The sequence below is a fragment of the Crinia signifera genome, chromosome 4 (assembly GCF_055691185.1).
Source record: "Crinia signifera chromosome 4, ASM5569118v1, whole genome shotgun sequence".
NCBI classification, from domain to species: Eukaryota; Metazoa; Chordata; class Amphibia; order Anura; family Myobatrachidae; genus Crinia; species Crinia signifera.
This window is the reverse complement of record NC_139220.1, coordinates 52297036-52315454: the sequence shown is the minus strand read 5'-3', so window position 1 is coordinate 52315454 and position 18419 is coordinate 52297036. Positions and strand designations below refer to the sequence as shown.

Genomic DNA, 18419 nt, shown 5'->3' with positions numbered 1-18419 from the left:
CTAGTACTTTCAGCCTCCTGTGAGACCCATTCAGCGGTACTCTGCTGTGCTATGCAGCGCAGGGGTGAATGGTACAAGCCTTCCAAATGCCGGGCAGATCGAGACAGTAGAGTCCTCAAACCATGACTGTCCTGCTGAAAGCTGGATGGTCAGAAGAAATGCCTTTCTGTAGTATTCTGAATGCAATCTCAGTAAGGGGATGACACAGAGTTGGCAGAAAGGAATGTAGCATTATTATGGTTGACTTATGCTATTTAATACACAGAAAAATTCTGACTTAGAACTTTGTCTTGGTATAACTTAATCTCACCCATTGTTTAGGTGTCAAGCTGGCTATCATGGGGAGAGATGCCATGCGCTGATCCTTCATTTGGGAAACCCCCCAAATACTTACGATCACACGACTGTGCTGGCCGTGGTTGCAGTTGTGCTCTCATCTTTCTGCCTAATTGTTATATCATCGTTATTAATACTAAGGTATGTTTCACTTTAAAGACTTTGACAATTACTTGATATTGTGAATGATGTAAAAGTCACCACTACTGCTTAAAATGTCTGATTTTATATCAGCATGAAAATGGATCTAAAATAAAGTAATAACTGTTTACATATGAGCAGTGGCGGCTCTTACCTCTGTGGGGATGGGGGGGGGCTGCTGCAATGCTGGGGCCCACCTTCACTGCCGGACCCCACCGCCGGTGCCTACTGGTCCCCGCTGCTGGTCCTGACCCCCTGCTGCATGACCAGAGTATGTGCAGTAGCTTCAGTACTGTGCATGCGCTGGCCCACAGCCTCTATGGGCTGCTTCGGCAGCAGTCCATAGAAGCATAATCATGGTCCTGGGTTCTGGCACATGCACAGTATCGTCCTTGGTACTGCGCATGCGTAGAACCCTTTTTTATGGGCTGCCACCACAGCAGAGGGAGAGAACACCTCCCAATGGGACTTGGTGACTGGCAGGTCAGACTTCCAATAAGAAGTCGCTGCCAGTCACAGTAAAGCCAGGGCAGTCACACAGACTGCATCTGGCTTCACACAGTGGCGGATTTTACCTGGGGTGGCTGCAGCTCTGCAGCCCCTAGGTAAAAACCGCCACTGCATATGAGATGATAAATTATGCTAGGCTTCCTATTGGCCACGTGTTGTACATAATTACAACCAGAGCAGACATGTTTTATGGTGCAGGAGTGGTATGTCCGAAGGGTTCTCTTTTGCTGTCCGGTCGGCAGGTCAACAATATCTAGATCAACAGTCACTAGGTTGACCACTAATGGTCGACAGTGATTAAGTTAACACCTGAAAATGGCCAACATACACTAGGTCAACAATGACACAAGGTCCGACTTGTTCATACTTTACCATCCCAGTGGGCATATTTCCATAATTTGACGCCAAAATGATATTATTGGGTGAAATGTAATAGGATGAGAGATTCAGAAAGTGAGAGATTTGGTAAGAAATCTCCAGGTTTTTTTTTTTTTTTAAAGCGGCAATAATTTACACATCAAAATCAAACAGGTTTTTTTTTTTTTGCCGTGTAAATGATTGCCGCTTTAAAAATCTGCAGATTTCTTACCAAATCTCTCACTTTCTGAATCTCTCATCCTATTATATTTCCCCCCAAGCTGTCTTTATGAGTGGGGGTAATTTGGTGTTTCTGGGTAGTAAATGACCTATCACCGCACTTATTACATAAAGTATCTGCTTGATTTACAAAAAGTATCAAATAACAAAATAGAGGCGTCACTGAGTTGGAATCAGAGATATAGCAGTCTTTGTACATACAGACATACAGAAACTTTGGATATTCTTGAGTAATATATAATCCATTTCCAAACAAAGAGCTTCATATAATTAATTGAAGGCTGTCCGCATCATCCTCTCCTTATACAAAACAGGCAATATACCCACCGATATCCTGATTGAGCTAAGTTCAGTGCCAATGTCATATATAGAGTATGGTCAACACTTTAAAAACCAATGTTTATAGGTGAGTTACCTAGCCCAAATCTGGTCCATATTATGTGTCCGTGCGCCTGTAGGTAAAGACCAAATGCTGCAGGCAAAGGCAACTATTCATATCTCTTCACCTACTGAGGAAAACGCTCTTGCCAGTCAGCATTGAAATATGTCAAGGAGCAAACTGCTTTAAATTGCATGATTACTGCAGAGCCTGTCCATACACTATATTTGAATCATTGTCCCTCCAGCTGCTTCCACGCCTCTCTGTGTCCCTTCAGCCCTCTCTCACCTTGTATTCAGCATGCACAGAGCTTGCTCCTCCTAGTGGCTTTTTTCTTCACTTCAGCTGCAGTGACTGCATGACATCACATACGGCGTGCCGTAAACGAGTTTGACCTGAGGATGAGACGCACGCCAGCTCCTTTTTGTGCAAGAGGATATCTCTGCAGATGAGCCAGCATTCCCCATAGTGATGCCACTGATCAAGAGGCATGTCTATCACCACTCAAGGGTGTGTCCAGAACTATTTTCTTTTCATCAATGCCTACCTCTCATCATTGTCCCCTCATAGCCCCCATATCCTTATGTTCAGGACTCTATCCAATCACTTACCTACTGGACGCCCTTTTGTACAGCACAGTAGTGCCCCTGATTCACACTATGCCAAACAGAACCCTGCAGTTTGTTTTAGATAGTACATTTGCAATGCACTGCACTTGTCCATCCTCGGCCCTCCTCGGGTGGGTGGTGGTGGAGATTATTTGGGCACAAAGTGAAAGGGAGGGTGCCACTGACGCATTCAGTGACTTCATCACCGAATCTCATGTTCTATATTTAGGGTGTGCCTGTGTGCACGCCTATAGTTACTGGTCACATTTAATGTCTCCGATTGCACAGTGTATGTCTGCCAGGCAGGGTGGCATTGATTGCACAGTGTACCTCTGCCAGTCAGGGTGGCATTGATTGCACAGTGTATGTCTGCCAGTCAGGGTGGCATTGATTGCACAGTGTATGTCTGCCAGTCAGGGTGGCATAGATTGCACAGTGTACCTCTGCCAGTCAGGGTGGCATAGATTGCACAGTGTACCTCTGCCAGTCAGGGTGGCATAGATTGCACAGTGTACTTCTGCCAGTCAGGGTGGCATAGATTGCACAGTGTACTTCTGCCAGTCAGTGTGGCATAGATTGCACAGTGTACCTCTGCCAGTCAGATTGTTTGATAAGGTCCTCTAGCCAGTAATGATTTACTATTAATCCTTGTTTTTATTTATTTAATTTATTACCAGTTATTAATATAGTGCACACATATACTGCAGCGCTATACAGAGAACATTTGGCCATTCAGGCCCTGCTACAGTGGGGCTTACAATCTATTGGGGGTTATTCAGACCAGATTGTTGGGCTGCTAACTTGCAGAGCCCTGCGATCAGGTAATCGCTGCCCAGCCAGAGTGAAATCCCGCCCTGTGCAAGCCTGCAAATCCATGTACAATGCTTGCGAATTGCTTGGGAAAAATCACGCCGATTTTAGTGATTAGCAACAAATCCATACACAAGCCGCTTTTCCATTGCGTGCAGTCTGCGCATAGCCCAGAACTTGGCGGCTGCTATAGAAAAAGGCTGATCATGGCCGGAGCTGACGTCACATGACTTACCTTCAAACGCCTGCGCACACTTGCTTTTTCCCTGACACTCCCAGAAAACGTCTGTTTTTCCGTCAATCAACTTGCGTACAGCTAGCGATTACAAAGAAATTGCTGGATTTTATCGCAGGATGGCCTCGCACTAACATACTGTGAGCCGTACGCATGTGCAGTTGTTCGATTATCGCTCAGCTTGCAAATTTGCAGCTGTGCGATCAGGACTGAATAACCTCCTATATTCCCTATCACATTTACACTCATACACATTAGGGCTTATTAACCTACCAGCAAATTTTTGGATTGTGGGAGGAACCGGAGTACCCGGAGGAAACCCACGCAAGTACGGAAAGTCTATACCAGTGGTAGCCAACCCTAGCCTACGAGAGCTACCAACAGTTCACATTTTCCAGACAACCTAGCTGCTGCACAGATGCACTAATTAATCACTGACACATTTTAAAAGATACACAGATGGAGCTAATTAGCTCACTTGTGATTCTGTGAGGAGACCTGCAAAACATGCACTGTTGGTAGCTCTCGAGGACTAGGGTTGGCTACCCCAGGTCTATACAATGCTGCAGTGTTAGGTCCATGGTGGGAATTGAAACATCAAACTCCGTGCTGAGTGACTATAATGCTAACCACTAAACCAGCCATACATTATTTAGAATCCTATTTAAATTATAATGGTGACATAGTTAAATGCTTTAAATAATACACCCGTAATCTACCGCCAACGTAATGCTGCCAATATTTTGTCCGTCAAGTGTTTGATGGTCCCAAAAATAATCTTTCTTTATGTTTTTGCAACCGTGCAAACAAATATAAACCATTACTATACAATAAAACACAGACCTTTTCTAATGACACATGGCAGAGTCTACATAGCTTATCTCGGAACACACTGGGAGAGATGCCTGGGGTCATGGCCCGGTGTTAAAGGGTCCCTGAAAAAGACAAACCACTGGTCAACTCGAGAGATCCAACCCAGGTAGCAACATGAGTTGGACACGGAACCACCTGTGTTAGGGGGCATTGTGAATGGTTCGACTCATGTCACATTTACAGTATAGGAAGAGCTGGATTCCGGTGCTTGAAGGGCACTTTCCGGGGGATTGGTTCTAAATCCCGGGCGGTCGGAATCCCGACGTTCAAAATCCCAACGCCGGAATCCCGACCGCCGAAATCCCGACAAGGGGGGGATGTGGATCGCCCCCCCCCTTGCGGGCTCGCTGCGCTTGCCACACTAATTTATTCTCCCTCTATGGGTGTTCGGCAGTCCCGGCGGACGGAATTCCGACCGCCGGGATTGTAACTGCATACCCTTTCCGGAGCGTCTGTGGCAGGGACATATTAAGAGAAAAGGTAGCCTGGAGAAGCGGCCAAGTCTCCCAGAGGCTGCCAACTGCTGCCCTTTTCCAAAGTTAGGTAGGCGGTCCAGGCAGTACAATGATGTAATATGTCAATTATGTCATTGTGCCCCCCCCCCTACACTGCAGAGTTGACATGGCTTCACATTCCTAAAGGGGTCACCTGGTGAGTTGGAAAAGGTGGTTTTGGAGTGGGTATTAATAATTGTGTCTTGTACAATAATCTGTCCCCCAACAGGATATATTTGTGAGCAACCATTGGTGTATGCTACAAAACGATATCATATGTATAAATTCTTGGGGAAAAAGTGCCAAGCTCCGGTGCCACCCACCCTTGCCAGGGGGCATGAACATTTTACAATAGATAGCTAATGACTGATTTCTTTGCCACATAGAATCCCCGGGGCTTATTGTTATGAGTGCAGGGCGTGCTTCTGAGTGACAGTTGCTGCAGCCATACACCCATATGTGTAAATTTAGAAAGGTGGCTGACTTTCAGGGAATCCTTTAAATAGTAGTGCAGTAGCTAAGTCTGGATGTAAGATGTAAGTCTGGCTAACTGAACTACATCCTGTCCTGAAAACCACACCAGTCTGGGATTGTTAGAGTGGTCATCTTCTATTCCCACTATCATCAGTCTTCTGTGACAAGCTCCGCCATTGTGCCAATGCATTTGGAGAATGTTTTATCTAATTCTGTCTCTTGGTTTGAAGAGAACTTTGTTCCATTAGTAACCTGTGTACTTTACAACTAAAGGTCTAATTCTGCTTTGTTAGCAAAGGAAAAAAGTACGCAAATGGTCCAAAACCATTCTGCACTGCAGGTGGGGTAGATGTAACATGAGCAGAGAGAGAGTTAGATTTGGGTTTTGAAATCTAAATTTGGTGTTAAAACAAAGCCGTCTGAGTGCTTCTCACGGGGGGGCGGTAATCACGGAAGTCTCCGAGTAGGGCGGGAGCCTGTGAGCCCTCTGATGTGTGGAGCCAGGTGAATGCTGGGAGAGTCGGGTCGCGCTAACGTGGCGTTCTAGCATGCACGAAGGAGACAGAGTGACTCCCTGACTGGACCGAGAGGAAGGTGATACGCACACGCCAGCTGCCGACGGGAGCGTGGAACAGGGCGCCGCAGCACAGTACCACACAGCCCTGATACCTGTGGCCGGAGCGCTCTGTGAGCCTGTACAGCTGGGAGATCCGAGGCAACCAGGCGGCTATTAAGAGGAGACAGCGCCGGGACGTGCCTACCCGTGGAGGGGGGAAACCAGGCGAGCGGTGCAGCGCGGAGAGGCGGCCTCCCACGGGACGGACGGAGGTGCCAGGAGAGTGGATGGAGAGCCCCCGACACACCAGGAGCCTGACCGGGCGCTAAACAGCCGACCCAGAGGGTATAAGCTGGGAGCAGCGGGAGCAGGCTGTATATCCTCTGCACTGCCACAGCCACTGCCGAGAGAGCCTTCCAGAGAGGGTGTGCACGTCAGAACTGAGTGAGTACTCGTCCCATAGTACAGTGCACTAAGATTTGGAGGTTTGTGGTGGTGAATGGAAAGGCGGCCAGGGACAGAGCCAAAGCAGGAGGGAAACGGCCGACCCCGGAGAGTATAAGTCAGACTGGTTGTGTATATAAACATTGAGCTGAGTTGTAAAAACAAGTGAGACAAGGTCTGCTTAATACGCTGCACCCACATAGTAAATATGAGGAAGGCCGGACAGGCAGCTGCAGCAGCAGCAGCTGCTGCCAAACTGGAAAAATTTGCAAGGGATAGTGCAAACCAGCATAAGGCCCAGAGTAAAGGGAAACGGGACTCAATGTCACCGAATGAATCCGCCCTGCTGAATTCTACAATGTCTGACACGGTACCAGAGGCCACCTTTCAGAAACTGCTAGAGGCCATTAATGGGAGTGAAGAGAGATTAAGTGGCAAGATTGAGCAAATGCAATCCGAAATTACCCTGCTAAGGCAATCGGTACAAAGCATACAGACCCGGGTTAATGAGACAGAAGCTAGAATATCCCAGCTAGAGGACATTCAGAGCCCTATGGCAGAGCAAATTAAAAAGCTAACGGGGACGGTGGTACAGGTCCAGAGTCAAATTGCCGACATGGAAGGGCGCCTTAGACGCAATAACATTAGACTAATTGGGGTTCCCGAGAAAACGGAGGGGGAGAGTGCCGAAAACTGGCTGGAATCCTGGCTGTCAACTCAATATGGCAGAGACTCGCTCTCAGCACAGTTCTGCATAGAGAGAGCTCACAGGGTCCCAATGAAAGCCCCGCCACCAGGTGCCCAACCTAGAACCCTGATAGCAAAAGTTCTCAATTATCGGGATCGAGATACTATAATTCGGAAATCAAGAAATCTCGACTTAAAAATCAATGGGAACAATGTAATGATCTTCCCGGACTTCGCCAAAGAGGTCCAAAAGGAAAGAGTGAAATATGCAAACATCAAGAGACAATTAAGGGACTTAAATATTCAATATTCAATGATGTTCCCAGCCAAGCTGAGGGTAGTCATTGAAGGTAAAACCAGATTCTTTAATAACCCAGAGGAAGCATCGGACTGGTTGACAAGCTTTAAACCAAAAGCAGGAAGATAAGGAATGACCACATGATGGACTGTGCATATACCCATGAAACAGGAATGTTGTCACTAAGCGTGAACCCAATTTTTTTTTTTTTTTTCTCTCTCTCTCTCTCATAACGTAATATAGAGCAAGTGATTAACATCAGAGGGCCCACTCGAGAGTGTGATTACTAAATGTTTTATTGCCCCAAGTGTTTGAGATTTGTGGGTGTGTGTGTCGGGGGGGGGGGGGGGGGGAGGGCACTAGGTATACTGTAGTGGGGATGGTATACAGGGAGGGGGGTGGGGGGAGTAAGGGGAGAGATTTGTTGCCAATAGGAGTTAGGTTAATGTCGGTAGAAAACAAGGTAAAACATGGTAAAAATTGTAACACAAGGTAAAACATGGTAAAAATTTTATATTGGAATGTTCGTGGTCTGAATGACCGTATAAAGAGAGCAACCGTGATGAACCAAATTAAGAAATATGGGGCGCAGATTATATGTTTGGGGGAAACACATCTGATTGGGGAAAAAATTATGGCCCTGAAAAGGGCGTGGGTTGGGAGCATGTACCACTCATGTTTCTCCAGCATGGCAAGGGGCGTGTCGATAATGATCCATAAAAATGTACCCTTTGTGTGCGAGAAAAAGGAAATTGACCCAATGGGAAGATACGTGTTCCTACAGGGGAAGTTATACAGAAATCAGGTATGCATCATGGCGGTGTACATCCCCCCACCGTTCCACTACGAGGTACTGAAAAAGGCAGTGGAATTTGTGGCTAGGTCAGGAGGGGCGGCGGCCTTATGCCTGGGGGATATGAACAATGTACTTGATCCCAGCTTAGATAGATGGAGGAAGAATGATACAGGCACCAGTGGGGGCAACAAGGGCCTGCACAAGTTTTTGGAAGATGTGGGGTGGAAGGATTGGTGGAGGGAGAAGCACCCCGAAACATTAACATACTCCTGCTACTCTAAATCATATGAAACCTTCTCACGTATAGACATGGCCCTGATGGATGAAACTATGTTCCCCCATATACAACAGGTGGAATATATGACACATGGGATCTCCGACCATGCGCCCATCTTGGTTCAGACTAGTGAACAAGTGGATAGGGGTAGGCGGATGTGGAAATGCCATCCTTCCTGGCTGAACCAGATGGGTGATGGGAGTGAGATCATTAGGGAATGGGAAATATACTATGAGGATAATGAAGGATCAGCACCAGAAGGGGTGGTGTGGGATGCCGGGAAAGCTGCCCTGAGAGGAGCCCTTATAAAAAAGATTGCCCAAATCAAAAAAACCTCGAGGGAGGAAAATGTAGAGGCAGAAAGGAATAGCAAAGCCAGGGAGGTGGCATATTGGCAGGAGGGGACTGAGGATGCAAGAAGGGAATGGGTAGTTGCCAAGACAGCATGGTTGGATGCAGTACAGGAACATACAGTGAGACAGGAGTCTTTCAGGGAACACAATAAATATATACTATATGACAGACCGGGTAGCTACTTGGCACAACTAGCTAGGGGTGAAATAACCAGCTCGAAGAATATAATATATGTGATGAGAGAGGATGGTAGTAAGGCGGAAACCACCCCTGAAATAGCTAGCGCCTTTCTTCAATATTTTGAAGAACTGTATAAGTCTATATCCCCAAGGACAAAAGAAGAGAGAACAGAATTCCTAAAGGGAATAGAGGTACCTACTTTAAGTGAAGCAGATAGAGTAGCATTGGAAAACCCCATTTCAGAACAGGAAGTTGGAGAGGCAATAAAAACTATGCCTGGGGGTAAAGCGCCAGGTTGCGATGGGTTACCACCTGAAATATATAAAAAATTTGCAACCCAAATGGTGCCTAAGATTACAGAAATGTTAAATCACAGTCTGCAGCAGGGGCTAATCCCGGAATCAATGGGGGAGGCGATGATAGTACTCATATTGAAGGAAGGCAAGAACCCAACTGCAATGGAATCATATAGGCCCATATCATTAATAAACACAGATGCCAAAATTTTGGCTAAAGTGTTAGCAAAACGGTTAGAAGGGGTGATGGATAAACTTGTACATGAGGACCAAACAGGATTTCGCAAAGAAAGGAGTACAGCAATAAATATCCGTAGGTTTTATATAAATACACAAATCGACCAGCAAGAGGGAGACACCCCATGCACCCTCTCTTTGGATGCCGCAAAGGCATATGACAGTATAGAATGGGGATACCTATGGGAAGTATTGTGGAGATTCGGCTTCGGGGGGAAGTTTATTAATTGGATTAAAACTTTATACGCTGTTCCAAGGGCCAGGCTACAAATTAATGGGTACGTAACGGAAACCTTTGAACTTGAGAGGGGAACGAGGCAGGGGTGTCCAATGTCCCCTGCATTGTTTAACCTGGCACTGGAACCATTGGCATGCTCCCTGAGACAAAACCCAGCGATGAGTGGTCTGGGGCGAGCCGTCGAAGGAAAAAACAAACAAGTGATATCTGCCTATGCAGACGATATGTTAATATACATTGCGGACCAAGACAGGGAGATGCCAATCGTATTAAGAACATTGGAGGATTTTGGGCAACAGTCTGGGATAAAAATAAATTGGGATAAATCCAGTATAATGCCAGGTAAGGGAGGATGCCCAACCAGTCGGACGGAAGAGGGAGTGGTAAAATGGACAGGGAGTATGAAATACCTGGGGGTCCATATATCAAATGATGCAAATAAGTATGTCAAGATGAACCTGGAACCATTGATAAAGTGGTACCAGGGGAAAATCAAAACATGGGCAAAACTGCCGCTATCCATAACGGGGAGAGTGAATGTGGTAAAGATGGTAGTACTGCCCAAGATGCTTTACACCCTTCAACAAGCACCAGCCCATATACCCGCAAGAATATTCAAAAAGATCGATAGTATAACATCAACCTTCATTTGGGGGAATAAAAGAGCTAGAATTAAAATAACTACTTTAACTAGAAATAAAAAGCAAGGAGGCTTGGGGCTGCCACATTTTAAATTGTATTATATGGCAACACAGATATGGCACCTGAAGGGCTGGGTAGCAAGAACTAGCGAGAATAGCCTAAACGAGTTAGTGGACCAGAATAGAGAGGGGGACTCCCCAAAGCAGGTTCTACTGGACCATAGCAAAGGGAAAACTCAAAAGCCACTAATCAAACAAGCTAAGAAGATCTGGGATCAGACAAATAAAATTCTGGGCTATGAGGGACTGGATCCGGAAACCCCGATCTGGGCAATAAATACCCAGGGAGGAGAAGTTCGATACAGGAGAAAAGAAATTAAGGCTTGCTGGGGAAAATATGGAATAACGCAAGTAGGACAAATATATGAAGAAGGAAGGATAAAGACGTTTGAACAGCTGGCAACGGAGTATATGCTGGGAAAAAACATGTTCTATAGGTATCTCCAGCTAAGGAGTAGCTTAGGGGCAGCATATGGGAGGGAAGGGGTTAACATAGAGGACTCCCCAGTAAAGAAAATCCTAGACTCAAAAAATAAAATCAAAGTAGCCGGTATATACAAAATATTGATAGGGAAGGTAGAAGATAGCCAAATAAAGAAAAACAGAAGTGAGTGGAGTAAGGATATAGGGAGTATGACTGATGAGGAATGGGGCAAAGTATTGGCATCCCCTACAAAGGCAACAGCATCAACACGGTTCCAACAAATACAGCTCTTCATAGTACACAGAGTATACGTGACCCCAGTAAAACTCAAACAATATAATAAAAGAAATAGTGATAAATGCCCCAAATGTAGAGTACACCAAGGAACATTTCTACACATGATTTGGCAGTGTAGACATGTTCAGAGGTTATGGCAGGCGGTTGGCCAAGTAACTATACGGTTGGGTTTCGACCAAAACATTCTAAATGAAAAAGTATGTATATTAAATAGTCATGCACAAGTTGGCACAGATAAATACCAATCACAATGTATTGTAAACTTAGTCACTTTGGTTAAGGTATTAATAGTCAGAAAATGGCTGGCACAGGACACCCCGAATATAAAACAATGGAAAAATTTAGTAAATAGCACTATTGCACACGAAAGATACATGTACTCAAAGAGAGGCTGCATAAGTAAGTTTCACCAGGTTTGGGATATTTGGATACAGTCCGAATTTTATGATGGAAAATAGGTAGGTTCATAGGAACAAAAAAGGCACACCATGCACTTTAATAGGATTAAAAAGATACAGAGGAGATATAACAATAAGACGACTTAGAGGGGACAAATCCCGGGGAGGGTAGGGAGGGGGGGGATGGGTAGTTATTAGGATAGGGGGGGGGGAAGGAGTCCCAAGGGAATAAGGAAGTCCGGACTGTTAATATTGGATAGGATGTTATTTATGTGTTGTATATATGTTAAAAGACGTTCGGATTTGGACTATATGGTTGTCACCACCTGACCCCCCTTTTTTCTGTGTTGTTTGTTTGTTTGTTTGTTTGTGTAAGAAAAACTGTAATAAATAAAGACTAATAAAAAAAAAAACAAAGCCGTCTAAAATATGTGGGCTACATGTAAAAGCAGCTAGTATTTAACCTGCAGTAAACAATGTAAATGTATTTGCATCTCTTGCAACATGGTTTGTTCCATACACAGAATTGCTTGTTTTTTTTTTTTGCTTTACTGAATCTGGTCCTAAACTCACATTCCTTATACTGGAGTTATGTATATGGGATTGGAATTGCTATCACTACTGCTGTATGGTAATGCAGAAGGAGGAGTCTATTATAGGCAGATGCCTCCTCCTACTGTAGTGATTTGACCTGCTTCCTAGGATGCAGCATCGGATCACTGACTCCCCATTGGGCGGCATGCGGCACCCATGATTGCGTGTAAGCCACCTGTCGGAGTTCCCTAGCCCCTTGCCTCTATCTCCCATATTGGGAAATAGAGGCTGTCCTCAAAAACTTTTGCAAACTATAATTCAGTAAAAGTCTGCTGTCGTCCTTCCTTCATTGCAAGACATATTTAAGAAGAACAAGTCCTCCACAATGTATTAAAGCAACTGTCCTTATTTTCGTGGGACAGTCCCGTTTTTTTTTATGGAGACTGTCCCATGTCCCGCCCAGGGACAGCAGAGTCCCATGGTGGGGGGGCAGTTGGGCATCCACTCTGCCTGCTCAGCAGAGCAGAGGGGCATAGATGCTGAACCAGAGGGGATGGGGCCATGCCCCCATAGTGACAAAAAAAAACGAGGGCCCTTTTAGGGTGGGTGCAGGGCGGAGGCATCCCGATTTAACAGAACTGAATAGTTGACAGATATGCCAAAGTGGCACATTCCATGCCAAGTGATCCAGTGCAAACTACCTTAATATATACTTTCACATTTATTCTCAGGCTGAGACTGAGGCCTCAGCTTGGGATCAACATCGTGACAGATGTTTGTAATGTTTCTCGCAGATTGCCAACTGAATAAACATCGGCTAATGCTGGCCACACATCAGACCAACTTTCCTGGTACTGGATAGGAGGAAATGTAATTTGAGATTAAGTAAATCAAATAGGTCCAACTACCGTACATTGTCTGAGTGACAGTTGTTGTCCATTTTCAGATTTGAGAAACAAATGACTTAATTACAAATTACTTTTGCTCCTATACGGTGCCAGGTTTTTATTCCATCCAACCAACTAGTTGGATGGTTGGAGGAAAGTTGGTCTGATGTGTGGCCAGCCTAACTCTGTCATTGGCACTCCTGGAAAATGAGAGCAAGATGCACCCGTTTCCAGAAATACCGGTTGTCCCCGCACCACCCCCCTGAACACCTCTTCCTGTTAATGAGGCAGAAGGTGGACTTTGTTCAATCACTCAGGCCCCGTTTTGCACATACGCAGGATGGAGCCTGCACCGATTCCCAATAATCTGGAACCTTACGTGGGCATTTCAAACTACTACTCCCCCATAAAAAAAACACCCTATGGGGGTTGTGGTTGCTGTTGGGCACGGAGGAACAGCAGCAGATATCGGAGATACATGCTGTGATCCCTTCTTAATACATGGGAGTGACACTGTATAGGGGCTATCCAATTACCCCTCCCTTTTTATTTTTTTTACTGATTGGATTGTCTGAGAAAAAAAAATGTAATCGAAAACACACAGGTTCAGTGCCGTTTTCTCCATGCCGGTTTATCAGGGCTAATTAGATTGTAACTCAAAGTAGAATGCACTAAATGTTAACAAAAAGCCACAGAACACTATGGGTGAGATTTAATAGGATGAGAGATTCAGAAAGTGAGAGATTTGGGAAGAAATCTCCAGGGTTTTTTTAAAGCGGCAATCATTTACACTTCAAAATCAAACTGGATTTGCAGTGAAAATGATTGCCGCTTTAATAAAACTGGAGATTTCTTCCCAAATCTCTCACTTTCTGAATCTCTCATCCTATTAAATCTCACCCTATATGCTAGTCAGGGCCGGCGCCACCACTAGGCAGCTCTAGGCATTTGCCTAGGGTGCCGGCACCTGGAGGATGGCAGTTCGCCCCTCACCCCCAGCGAGTTGTGGAAAAAACTTGCAGGAGCGGTCAGGGGTGTCCGTGCAGCAGTGGTACCTGCGGTCAGGGGTGTCCGTGTGGCAGTGGTACCTGCGGTCAGGGGTGTCCGTGCGCAGTGGTACCTGCGGCGCCGTCATGTGTATAAAGCTGGCTGCGGCCGGCTGGGTCCCTGTAGTGAATAGAAAATAACTAGCGCTATGCGCGCAGCGGCGCAGGAAGCGCTAGTTATTTTCTATTCACTGCAGGGACCCCGCCGGCTGCAGACAGCTTTATACACATGACGGCGCCACAGGTACCACTGCCGCACGGACACCCCTGACCGCTCCTGCACTGCAGGGACACCCCTGGCAGGGATGCCGTCCACCCCCCCCCCCCCCGGCACCAGGGCGCCCCGACCCCGACTTGCCTGGGGCGCTCCGGTGCCTTGCACCGGCCCTGATGCTAGTCCATTATGGTCGCTACTGTATGTGTCAGATATCCTGAGCATTATTCATGCATAAGTAAAAAGGGACCTAGATCAGAGTTGGATATTATTTGCATCATTGTCGCATCTTTTGGATGTGGTAGTGATGTGAATATATATTCTTATACCACAGGAGGCTTCTAAAGATGTCAGTCATGACGTCTGCAGCCATTGGCCATCTGAGTAAGACCAAGCTTACTCCGAATGACCAATGGATTGCCACTGACGGAACCAGGAACTCTACATAGGTAAGTCCAAACTCTTGCTTCGGCATACTTGCAAAACCAGGGCAAAACATACCTGTTTTGTAAACTGTTCCCGGTCACCGCCCACTCCCCTGGTCCAAAAGTACGTGGGACCATATCTGCCTACTCTCCAGCAGGTAGCGGGAGAAGCGGGCAGGAAAAGCAGTTTATCCCCAGCATTTGTGGCTCCATATGTTGCAGTATTGTCCTTTAGCCCCACTCATGGTCCCACAAATTGCAACATTTTACGTGTACTAATGACACGACCGCTGCCCCCGAAGGGACCCACAGAGTCTTCTGGAAGGGAGAAGTTAAAAGTACATAAGATTGTGCAGTCCATTTACAATCAGAGTTCTACGCAAACCATGATCATCATATAATCATTCTGCCATTCAGTAGAACTTGTGATGGACATTTGTATTTTATTATTTGTAGAATGATTTATCAATGTGTTTTTTTGTTTTTTTTCCCCACAAAGGTACCACAAAAGAGGAGCTTATAATGTGGAAAATGAAGAAAAACTCAAATTTGGAAGTCCTACATAAAGATACCGTTGTTGAAAGAAAATTTATTATAAATTATGGATATTTCAAATAGACTTCATTACGGGTTGCTGGCAGAGGGAATGGACTGTCCAGGGTGATGCCACCTCAATGACGTATATCCTGCCTGAAGATGGAAATAGTTCTGTATTTATTGTCCGTATAAACTTTTGAACATTTTCAGCAACTAATTCTAGCAGAGTTCTAAATAGTAAGGATGTAGATGCCACAATGCAATGAAGGAAGTGACAGATTAAAACTACACTGGGCCCAGGTATAGTTCTGGCGTATACTATCTGGGCTTTTAGGTTACTTTTTTTTTTTTTTTTACTTTATCACTTAGAATGTTTTAATATCATGGATCGCTTATTAATATTATTAATAATAAGTGAAATAAACAGCCCAAAATGTACTAAATTTATTAGGATTATATAGCAATCCCATTGGCTAAAATTCTTTGAATCTATTGTCAAAAGTAATACCTGTACGAGAATCCATCTGGTTCTACTTGCTGTCCTGGGCCCTTACCGTTATTGTAGTGTTGCCTGCTACTAAGTGAGGGTGCTTCATCTATCATTATCTATGTTTTTCATCAGTGTATTATGCTATGAGGTATTCTGGCCTACTTTCTTAGAATGTTCAGGACTATTCAGAATCTCGTAATCCCAAAATAATAGCCAACCTCCTGCATCTGCCCACTTCCCTGAGGAAGTCTCCAGTATCCACCTACTTTTCTGTGGAAGTCTCCTGTATCTGCTCACTTCTCTGAGGAAGTCTCTTGTATCCACCCACTTCTCTGAGGAAGTATGCCATATCTTCCCACTTCTCTGAGGAAATATTCCATATCTGCGCACTTCTCTGATGAAGTCTCCTGTATCCACCCACTTCTCTGAGGAAGTATCCCGTATCCACCCATTTCCCTGAGGAAGTATCCTGTATCCACCCACTTCTCTGGCTCCTGTACCTACCCACTTCTTAGACTACTCTCTTGGGATTCTGGGATAGCTCCACAAGATTTGGGATACACCTGGACATTCCAGGAGGCTTGCATAGTTCATAGTTGCCCCACCCCAGCTTCAGAATGCTGACTATCACGGTATTGTATTGTGGCAAATGAAGCCACAATGATGCAATTCACTGTACCATGCCCAGTGCACCTTCTCACCCACTGGCATTTTTCCCCAGTTAAAAAGTTGGTAAGTATGCTATTGGGTCATTTCTTAACCAATGAAAACCCTTCACCATTGTTAACGCTATTTTATTGTATGTGTTGTGTTTGACTGGAACTTCAAATAGTATATTCTGGGAGCATCCAGGATGTATAATGGGGCATATTTACACAAAAGGTGCTAATCTTTTCAACATATACAGCTAATAGGTCACATGAGGTTTTGGTTTAGTACTGATTGTAAATGAATTATTTTCTAAAAGAAAATCTAAAGGAAAACTATTATTAAAGATAGATTTTATTATGTTGTGAATAAGAGCAAATCTATATAATGGCCTGATTCAGAGATAGAAGTTATTGGTTCCACACTAGCGGCTGTTTGCAAGAGTTGCGGGTGCGATCATTTACCAATCCCCTGCTGCACTAGCGCGTGCAGGCCCTGAGATGCCTATTTTCTGTGCACCTGCCTATGGGAGATGCAATGTCTCTGCCTGAGCATGGACCCTGCAGAAGGAGCTACGTGTCGGAGAACGCAGCTAGCTTCCACTGATATACCAACGAGACAATTTTTTTTTTTTTATCATCAATCATTTTTAGTGAACAATATAATTGTCCAATAAAGAATCAACGACACAAAACATTTTGTTTTAAGAACAAAATGAGGGGGGGGGGGGGGGGGGGGTGATATAGAGAGAAAAACATGGAGTGGAGGAACAGGGAACATAAAATCAAAATACAAGGCATGTTTACAAGTGAACCAAGAAAGGTTACAAGAAGGAGTATAAATAAAACATCAAACTAGACATATCCAAGTTAGCCAACACATGGTGTATAATGTAGGGTACTTGTGGAGTATCACGGTCCCATCGCATGCCATATATAGTGGCATGCGATGCAATGCGATTTTTACCGTTTTTTGACAAAATCGTATGCGATCGCATCGCATGCGATCGCATACGATTTTGCACTGAAAAGCATCCAAATGCATTGTAATTAGTATTAAACATGTTCAATGGCCCCCAACTGGCATTTTTGAGGCTGTACCACCCCCACTATCAACGCAAACCCGAAGCGTGGCGAGCACAGCGAGCCCGCGAGGGGCGGCGGTACGCGTCCTACGACCTTTTCATATCCCCACTATCCACGTCGGCGTGGAGTTGAGAATAGAAAGTGTGGCGAGCGCAGCAAGCCACTGAGCCCGAAGCGAGGGGACGCGGACACCTGTGAAGCCCGTGAGGGGACGCGGATACCTGTGAAGGTATCTGCATACCCTCGCGGGGCTCGCCACGCTTCGGGCACGGTGGCTCGCTGCGCTCGCCACACTTTCTATTCTCAACTCCACGCCCACGTGGATAGTGGGGGTATGAAAAGGTCGTAGGGCGCGTACCGCCGCCCCTCGCGGGCTCGCTGCGTTCGCCGCGCTTCGGGTTCGCATTGATAGTGGGGGTGGTACAGCCTCAAAAATGCCAGTTGGGGGCCATTGAACATGTTTAATACTAATTCCAATGCATTTGGATGCTTTTCAGTGCAAAATCGTATGCGATCAAATCGCATGCGATGCAATGCGATTTTTTTGCATACGATGGCCATCGTGGGAGCCGTGATACTCCACAAGTACCTAATGTAGACCTAGAGTGTTGAAATGAGGACTAAAAAGATGACCGTAAAAGGGAAACAGAGTGACGTGTGGAACCTTTTTTAGGAAGGGTGTCCAAGTAGACTAAATTGTCGTGGATTTCTGAGACATTTTCCAGGAATGCCCATCACTGGTCTATTTCCTATGCCAGAGCTTCCGTATGTGGCGGCGAATTTGTGTGTACGTACAGTCAGGGTAACGCAAATAATCGCTCAACTGTGCAAACATCTGCATTGGGTTCAGTTAGCATCCACCTCTGAATCACACCATAAATGTCTCCTGAAAAAGAAAGGCACAGTAGACCCC

At 45.4% G+C, this 18419-nt stretch overlaps 1 protein-coding gene across 1 annotated transcript in view; it reads left to right on the top strand.

Annotated features, from left to right (window-relative positions):
* The window catches only part of HBEGF (heparin binding EGF like growth factor), a 67006-nt gene extending 49883 nt beyond the window's left edge, over positions 1-17123 (top strand). Inside the window, exons 4-5 of the mRNA XM_083179615.1 lie at positions 322-477; positions 15246-17123. Coding sequence (XP_083035741.1) covers positions 322-477; positions 15246-15312 — 223 coding nt within the window. The 3' untranslated portion in view covers positions 15313-17123. The remainder of the gene's footprint in view (positions 1-321; positions 478-15245) is intronic.
* Positions 17124-18419: the final 1296 nt, after the last annotated feature.